Source organism: Bemisia tabaci, chromosome 7 (assembly GCF_918797505.1).
Source record: "Bemisia tabaci chromosome 7, PGI_BMITA_v3".
NCBI lineage: Eukaryota > Metazoa > Arthropoda > Insecta > Hemiptera > Aleyrodidae > Bemisia > Bemisia tabaci.
This window is the reverse complement of record NC_092799.1, coordinates 11859966-11869447: the sequence shown is the minus strand read 5'-3', so window position 1 is coordinate 11869447 and position 9482 is coordinate 11859966. Positions and strand designations below refer to the sequence as shown.

Below are 9482 nucleotides of genomic sequence, written 5' to 3'. Positions count from 1 at the left end.
ATTTTTCAGACAATTTTATTCGCAATATAATTTAAAAGGTCTAAAAATTCCAAAGAAAAATTTGCACAATTTCCGTCAAAAATACATGTTTTATCCAGGAAAATTTGACAACCCGCGAATGTTCATACGACGTTCTTCTCTTAGCACGGCAGTACTGCACAGCAAATCTCCCTCAAGAAATGGAGAAAAATACCGGATAAAGAATGAAATTGAAACTGTAGAATTTGCACTGCCAAATTTGTTCCTCTATCTAAAACAGTGCTTCTTGAGCTTTTTACGCTGCATCATGTTCTAATTTGTTGCTGTAATTCGGGAAATTGTAAAAAATACAACCTATCCGATTCCGCTCTCAGTCCACTCTATCTTATGACCATTATCGGACAGTCATCAAGTATCGAAGAGCACAAGGTGACTGTGAGAAAATAAGGCACTGGAAAAGAAAGACAAATAACCGGCAGAACAAAAGGAGTAACTCAGGAGAAAAACGGGGATTTTAACCGAATTACGTCATGAACAAAGAGGGGGCAGGAGTTAATTAGGCGCCTCCGATTTGGGCGATTTAAGCGCGAACATGCTCAATGCAGAGCCAGCAGAGAGCCGGTGGCCGAGTCCTTCGTCCTTTTGCCAAATCTCCGCGAAAAATTTATTGAAATGCTGGAAAATTCAATTAATGTTCGCCTAATCGGCAGCGCGGCGGTGGGGCGCCGCGCCGCCAGCGAGAAAGCGTGTCACAAGTTCTAGCTCTCCGATCAGCCGTGTCTTCAAAACACCGATTATTATAAATATAGGTGGCTAGCGGTTGCCGTAACCAGTTCGAATAATGGCCGCTCGTGCCGAGCACGCCATTCGCTGGTCAGTGTGCGTGGCTTTGTTTTTCGTCAACTACTGCGACCTGTGGAAATGCGCCGTCATCTGCCACGAGATCCGTCCCTCGACCCTCGAGCGGGTCAAACGGGACAGCCTCGAAGGGACGCTCAAGAACTACACCATCCACAGCCGCAACCCCCGCAGCAACCATGACCTCTCGCGCTTCGTCCAGCCCACCTCCAACTTCCGGCACTTCTCCGACCTCAAAGGTGTCCCCAGCCAGCACGCCGTCTCTAGGCGCGACACCCAGCCCCACGACCTAGAGACCGCCGCCTCCCACAAGAAGTCCAAGTCCAAGAAGTACAAAAAGGGAGGCGGCAAGAAGTACAAGAAGGAACACCACTCGAAGCACGGCAAGAAGAGTGACAAGGGCTACAAGAAGAAGCACCACCACGATAAAGGCGAGCACGAGAAACACGGCAAGGAGGAACACTCCGGTTTCTACAAGAAAGAGAGCGGGCACAAGAAGAAACATCACGACTCCGGCAAGAAGTACGGGGCGCACCACAAGGGCGAGAAGGGGCACAAGGGCGCCAAGTACGGGGAGTCGGGCGGCCACAAGAAGGGCCACAAGACGAAGGGCTACCACAACAAGTTCCACAAGGACGAGTACCACAAGGAGCACAAGTTCTACGACGACTTCCACAAGGGCGGACACCACTCGAAGCACGGCGCGCATCACTCGAAGCACGGGAAGAAGGCCGGCAAGCACAAGAAGGGCGGACACCACAAGTCGGCCTACCACGACGATCACTACGGGAAGAAGGGCCACCACGACAAGGGCCACTACGACAAGCACCACAAGGGCCACAAGTACAAGAAGGGCCACGACGAGTACCATTCGCACCACAACGACTACAGCAAGAAGTCCGGGCACAAGGAGGGCAAGAAGTACGGCTACAAGAAGAAGCATTAGATCCTGCAAAAGCACTGTGATAAGAACCACGAGTTTAAAATCGGAATCAAAGAACAGTGTGGCGATTCCAACGAAGCTTTCGGCCACAATATTAACGGTGCCAGTATTTAGTAGTTCAGCGTGAGCCTCGGTGGTATTATACTGATAATTTGAATATTGTGGCTGCTAACTGCATTTGGTCTAATCTTACGACTTCTGGTGCGATCATTACGATGAGAGAAACGGTCAAAGGAAGAAATTCGACCAAAAGTCAGGTGACGGATAGTGTAATGGATTCGCGACATTGTGGACTTCTAAGCGTGCTCGTACCAGCTGCGGGCGTGAAATATCTCTGTGCATTTTTACGAGTTCTTTCTCCCGTTGAAAGTGTCATAAAAGCCAAGATCGCGGACTCAAACCCCCGGAGTGCCTTAAACGGACCGTGTGAAGTGAACGTTGAAGTGTCGGCCGGTGACACACGTGGTCCGTCCGTGATAAAATGACTGCCTTACGACGGAATTTCGATGAGGTTTTCTTTGTAAGAAAAGTGTTAACTGTATTGCTGCCGTGCTAAGGAAAAACGCCGTATGAACATTCGAGAGTTGCCAGATTTTCTCTCATAAGATGTTTATGTTTGTGGAAAAATATAGATTTTTCTCCTTGATATTTTCAGGAACTTTATAAGAAAGTGCAAACAAAATTAAATGAAAATTGAAAGAAAAATATTGACAAGTTTACCAAGAAATTCGTGTTTTGTCAAAAGAAATTTGGCAACGTCTGAAGGTTTATACTGCGTTTTCCCCTAACACGACAGATTAGCTTTCCTCTTTGTTTCTTTTGGTTCAGAGGATCATTCACTCCATATTAAGGAAAATTTGTGTATAAACGTACATTCGAGAGGAAGTCACAGAACATGCGTTTACATGTTAGGAACAAGTCGATGGCCGAAGTGTGAAACCACGTATCTCCGTTCCAGACTTCTTGTCAGACTTTATTTTTTCTTTGGAAAACTGGTTAACTTAATTTCTCGAAAACCTCCTTGATTTTTCTTCTCTATTCGCAGAATATTCCGTAGAAATGTCAGCTTATCGTTAACTTGTTTCTCCTCGGAAAAATAAAATTAGAGCAGATATTTTGAAGCATTGCAATGGACTTACGTGCTTTCGCACTTCAGCCATCGAAGCTTTGAATGAATTTGGAAGAAAAATAGTGGATACTAGGTTCCTGGCCACGTTCGAACTTCAGGAGGTCTGATGTGCAGCCCCGAACGTTTGGCCGTGTTGATTATAATTCTGATAGACCTTACTAATCGAACATTTCATAAAAATTCTCCACGTCTTATGCTCGGTGGTTACTAGATTACTTAGATTTCAAATCAATATAGCCAGGAATCTGGTAGTCCTGCGTTTACTCTTTCTCTACGTGAATGGGTGTTTGAACATCGGACGCAAACCTGTAGTTTGTTAGACTTTGGAAAACTGGGTTTGAAACCCAAAAGCGTACTTTACGTTTCATTGATCCAGTTGTATTTTCAAAAGTTGATTTTAGGTAAACTGATGTTAGCTTTGGAGGAGGAGGGGGTGTTCAAATTTTTGAAACCTATCTCTTCGGGAACTTTCCGACTGCTTTCTTGGCAAAATGTTTCGGCTAAAATGAATGCTCCCATTCTTTTAAAGTTCCTATATTTAGGTATGTCTTTGTCTATAGCTATCATCAAAAGTTTGACAGCAAACCAATTTAAAATTTAGAGTATATCCATAAATGAGTTTATTTATTTTCCTAATTAAATATCGTCACATATAGCAAACTTACCAAAGATCACTTTTTTTACCACGTTCTCAGCTTTTTAACAGTGAGATTTCTTAGGTTTCGATCATTTTTTTATCATCTCTCATAAATTGAAACTAATTTAAATAGTCGCTAAACTAGTTTCATTCTCATTGGTTTTTTATAAAATATAAATTTATTGCAGTCCCTTTTTAGTGTTCAGTAATAACAAAATAACAAATTTTCGACTTCCATAGCCTCTTCATTTTTTGACGCTCTGAAGATCATCATTCGAAATATTCACTGGCTTCATAAATTGTATGAGATGGAAGTGGCTCAATAGCATGACATTTTTAGACCCAAAATTTTATTCTCTAAAACAAAAAGTCATCACAACACTTACGAACAATGACTTTATATGACATTTTATTCTTTACGGAAAATTTTACTTATCAATGATAGACTAAAAACTTAGTCATTTTCAAACCAATTCTAATCTTACCCTATGTAAATACTGCTTTGAATGTAAATATGACTATTTATTTGTGGATAACTACAGGAATCAACTACAACATATTTTGTAAATATTTGTAATTATAATTTTTGATTAATTTCACCCATGACCCGATGTTATAAATACATTGTCATTCTGTATGTGATGTTGTACGTTATTAAATTGATTCATTCTTTCAGTCCTCCTTTGCAGCTCCTGAGAAATTTCAATTTCAGCGCCTGCTTCCCAAGCAGCACAATGCAGCAAAAATACTGAAATAATTATGAAATTCATTGCGATGAAATTGCAATTTTTTACCATGAAATGCCATATTTGCGCATGATCTGGTCAGTAAATGCCAATTTTAAACGATCAGTAAAATGAACTCCGTGTGAGAGAGGTAGGCAATGTTCAATGGAAAAAAATTCAACTCATCCAAATTTTATTGCGATAAATTTCAACAAAAAGAGCCCCTTCAATCAGTGAATAGGCAACAAACACGACACACCGAGACGCTAGCGATTATTTTACCATGTAATTGTACTTTATTGCAACCTGTGCTGCTTGGAATAAGTTGCAGACCTTTATTAAATAGATCGTTCCTCAGTAAGATTTTGCAAGTGATACAATGATGCCAATGATTTTTTAATAAATCAATCCCCAAGTTCAAAATTAAAACCCTCACGATTGAGACTGAAATGGAGGAGCTTTTAAAAAATTCCCATTTTGACACCGCAGAGCCTGCACTTATTTGCAACTCTCATAATACACCCAGTTTAATTTTGAATGCGCGCAGAAATATGCCTTTTGGTACTCTTTCTTCGGCCGAAACAAAGAGATCGTCTTTATACTAAGGAGCAGTTTTGCATCAAGATTCAGTCAAGACGAGTCGTGTTATGTTGTTCCTTGCAAAATTGTACACAGGAATAGTAATAGGTCAAATCGAAAATTTCTTACTTCTTTTCTAACTTGATTTGATTTTTTTTTTTTTTTTTGTGCGCCAAGGCGTAAGTCAATTGCAACGACTCTGAATTGCCGGAAGCGCTTTATTTTTACCAATTTTTTTTACTAATTCCTTTGGGAGACAATATTACCAAAATGACTAAAAAATGTCACTTACCTTTTATATATCCATGATACTTGCCCATCGTACTTCCATAACGTAGATATCAGAGGCCACGATGAAGTGTTTGACATTAGAATTTAGACACTAAAGTATTTAAAAGTTTTTTAGTTAAGTCTCAAGAAAAAAGCCTAAAAGTACCAATTTTCTGATCAGCAAACATGCGGGTACAATCTTCTTTATAAAATGCGATTCGGTATAGACCGTTGATAATATAAATCCCGTTTGTCGGGCGAGAATATGGGCAGAATTGGAGCTTAAAATCCAATATTCAAGTTATTAAGTCTAGCACGATGACCATTAAACTAAAAAATTATAAAATTTGTCCATATTTGATGAGAAATATTTTCAGGGCCAACTTGATAGAACTGGCTATAATTTCCACGCTAAATAAATCCGATCGAATCATGAGTGGAGTTCATGACTGGACCCTTTCCGAGGCTCAGTAATTCGTCACTTTTCGGCCAAACTATCACATGTGCCACGCGACGTTTAAAAATTTCCGCCGCCATTTTATTTCTTTACAGAGAAATTGTTCAACGAGGCTGTCCGAGAATTTCAATGAATTTTCTTTGTGCTGCCGACAAAATTCAGTGAAATTTTCAAACAGATTCAACTAATTTTTCTGTAATAAAATGAAATGGTGGCGGAAATATTTAAACCATGGCGCTTGTGATACTTTAGCCGAAATGTGACGAATTAGCGTAGATCCACAAACAGGCACCACCTCATTTATACTAGTGATCTCTTTTCATTCTCAAGCTCTTGAGGATGCAAAATAATTATGAGCTTTGGAAACTCTTCGATGAGTTACATGGGGTATTACGTTGGTTGGTTTTCAAAGGAAAAATTTAAGTATGAAAGAAAATATGCAACGTCGCAAACGGAGATACCTGGTTCCGAATTTTGGCCATCAATAGAAGCTTTGTCAGCATCCTGTAGTGTCTGACGTGATAGTGAAGAGAGCAGTAAGTGCATGCTGGGATGAACCTCGAGACACATAAAAGCATGTGCTAATCATGGCTCATACCGTAATGCACTTGCTGCTCTCTTCGCTATCGCGGCAGGCGTGATACTGCACAGTGGCGTGGCGTGAATTGCGATACATCGATTGTAATGTCAATTAAACCCATGGTAAAGAATCGATTATCAAGGTGTTCGCTGCGAACACCCTGTTAGTCGATCCTTTTCCATAGGTTTAAATGGCAGAACAATTGATACATCGCAATTCACGCCACGTCACTGATACTGCAGTTGAGTCGTGCAATATACGGCTACGGTGAAGCTTGGAGCTATGTGACCAGGAGGTCCCGGGTTCGATTCTCGGTCAGGTTGTGCGAACTCCAAACTCGGTGGTTTCAAGCGAGAGTTTTCTGGAGACAGTTATTGCGGAGAGGTGACTGAAGAATGGATAAGACCCAGTACAAGCATTGATTAGCTCCTGTGGATACTTTAAATAAGCCGAACTCCGACTTTCAAATAACTTTGAAAGTACATCCAGAGTGAAAATTGCAAAACAATTCGCTCTCGGATTTGAAATGTTCACTCTAAACTTTATTTTTGAGTTATTGCAAACCGTTTCTTGGTCTTTTATGCGCTTGTGTCTAGCGTATCACAAAATAATGGGAATATTGGAAATTTTTGAAAAAAAATCTAAACATATAGAAATCATCAATTGCCTGTCGTACTGTTTCCAAAAGAGCCAATTATCGTTTCTCAAACGTTAAGTTCCTCTGAGACCACGAGAGGTACATTGCATGAGGAAGCTCTAAATGTCAAAGGAACAACTTTGAATGCGATCGTAAGTCCACGGGATCGTATATCGATGGCCAAAGTGGGAAACCGCCCAGTAAGCTCCATTGCAATGTTTCTAAAATACTGCTCCTATTTTATATTTTCTAGCAAAGAAAAGCCAATTTTATCGCTTGAAATTTATACAGAATATTTTGCTATCATAAAAGGAAAATCAAGGTTCTTTTTCAAAAAATTACGTTGACTAATTTTTCAAGGAAAAAATTAAGTATGACAGGAAGTCTGCAATGTCACAAACGGAGATACGTGGTTTCGCGCACACTGGAAAAAAAGTCGCTTGGATCTAGAGTCCAGACTCTTAAAAACATTGACGAGAAAAAATAATCTTGATTCAATCAGACTTTTTGCTTGATTCCAAAGGAATTCCGTTTAAATCAAGAATGGCGCTTGGCTCTTCAATTCAAGAAAAAGTCGGATTGAATCAAGAGTATTTTTTCTTGTCAGTGTTATTAAGAGTCTGGACTCTAAATCCGAGCGACTTTTTTTCCAGTGCACTTTGGCGATCGAAATCATCCTTAAATTTTAAGTGACACTCATATTCCAGTGTGTGTAGTGTCTCCAATCTTGATTCAGTCTCATCTACGGGAATCAAAGACGAAAAAATAAAAGCTGAATCATGTCGCTTGTGCAAAACCCAACGATTTGCGCTTTGTTCGAAATAATGCACAAATCGTTTCAAAAGGATGTGTAATCACTCGACGGTGCGTACACCTGTCTCATATCCCCAACACTCGTCGGTTGAGCGTAAATTCAACATCTCCCGCTATTTTTCGCGAAACGGAGCGAGACGGGGAAAACGTGGTCTAACCTCACAAGGTGGCAATACACAATACATTTTCCGCATACTCGCGTCGTGAACTGCCAAGCTAAGGAAGAACGCCGTATGTGCATTCGAGAGTTGCCAAATTTCCACATGTAAAAAAAGCGATTCACAAGAAAGTTGTGTACAGTTTTTCTTGAAATTTTGAGTTTTTTTTTTTTTATTAAAGTGTGTATAAAGTTGTCTGAAAGATTTGAAGAGAAATATCCAACAGTTTTCTTGAAAATTCGTATTTTATCGGAGGAAATTTGGCAATGCCTAGTGGCTCGTACATCGTTCCTCCGTAACATGGCAGTGAAGGGGGTGAATGGTTTTATCATTGAAAGGAGGTGGTGCTATTCATCGAACGCTTTGCAGGTGTTTTAAAATTCTTTGCATCCAGGACCCATTACACCCACGCGGAGTGGAAAATTGTTTAATAGCGATTGTTCTGTGTATCAATTTTCCTCGGAGTTTTTCCGGCTCTAGCGACTGTTGAAGTTGCTCCTCTGAAGTAGGGGCATATCTCTATTTCCACGTGAGCCACGGAAATCATGGAGTTATATGGAGAACAGGGTTCACGAGGAAATTGATATACACCCTTACGTCAAAGGAGCGAGGATTGTTGGAGCGATTACTGGCTTCGGTGGGTCTCTGGCCTGCGGAAGCATTGACCTGTGACTGGCGAATGCGCACGGTCTCGAGACAATGATCTGGATCAGATCCGACTGGATACGAAACCATCCCGAGCAGACATTGGCAAATTTATATTTTGTGGTGAAGCATCTCCAGTCTTTAATACTGCCATTCTAAGGGAAAACGCCCTATGAACCTTCTGGCGTTGCCAAATTTTCTTGAACAAAACATTAATTTCCTTGTGAACTTACGAATATTTTTCTTCCAATTTTTCAGATAATTTTTTTTTTGCGATTTAATCTACATTATCTGAAAATTTTATGGAAAATTATTCCTGACTTTTCTCAATAATAAACATTTTATTGGAAGAAATTTGGCAACTCTTCAATGTTCATATGGCGTTTCTCCTTAGTACGGCAGAATAGCACATTGGAGCTTGGAACTTGTTTTCAACATATTTCTGGAAATAATATTGTGTTTCAGAGACGGTTTTTGAAGACGAGGGAAAAAACGCAAACATCTCAGCAAAAGACAGTCTTAAAGTCATTTTTTCATAACCTTAAACATATGTGCAGGAGGAATGAGAAATTATTTTCAATGAAATCGAAAATTCGCTTCTTTACATCTGTAAAAAAAACCACTTCTTTACATCTGTGTGTTAAGTCAGCATTTTTTTTCGTTGAGGAACAGCACATCTGGTTTTGATCAATTGAAGTAGACATATGCGTTACTTTATCATATTTTTTTTTACTTACATTCGGTTCTTTTTCGATGCTGTTCGCAAGAGACTTAAAATATGATTAGAAAAAGTTCGAAGTTTGTTATGTATCAGTAATTTCCCCCATTTCAAAAACCCTTACACGTCTTTAGCATATTGCTCAGCGGCGATAACTCATGCGCGACCTGATTTCCTTTTAATCCGAATGCTGACGGCACGCAGCGCGCAGCATCTAATCACCGGAGCATCGCGTGTTGCCTATCCTCGCAGGAGCCTTGAAAACTCTCCCCGCGAAACGCGGGCGAATCGAGCGAGAGCCGACAGCGATCGAACCCCCGATCCCGTTGAAAATTCGATGGCGAACACAATTAC

General features: G+C 40.4%; 1 protein-coding gene across 1 annotated transcript; it reads left to right on the top strand.

The window, feature by feature from the left end:
• The first annotated feature begins 444 nt into the window (after window positions 1–444).
• On the top strand, window positions 445–4188 carry LOC109035273 (uncharacterized). Its single transcript, XM_019048846.2, has one exon. The coding sequence runs from the start codon at window positions 821–823 to the stop codon at window positions 1781–1783; it is 963 nt and encodes a 320-aa protein (XP_018904391.2). The 5' UTR covers window positions 445–820; the 3' UTR covers window positions 1784–4188.
• The last annotated feature ends 5294 nt before the right edge of the window (window positions 4189–9482 follow it).

What these genes read in the sequence shown, in the direction of transcription:
- LOC109035273 (XM_019048846.2), top strand. Translation starts at nt 821, where the DNA reads ATGGCCGCTCGTGCCGAGCACGCCATTCGCTGGTCAGTGTGCGTGGCT.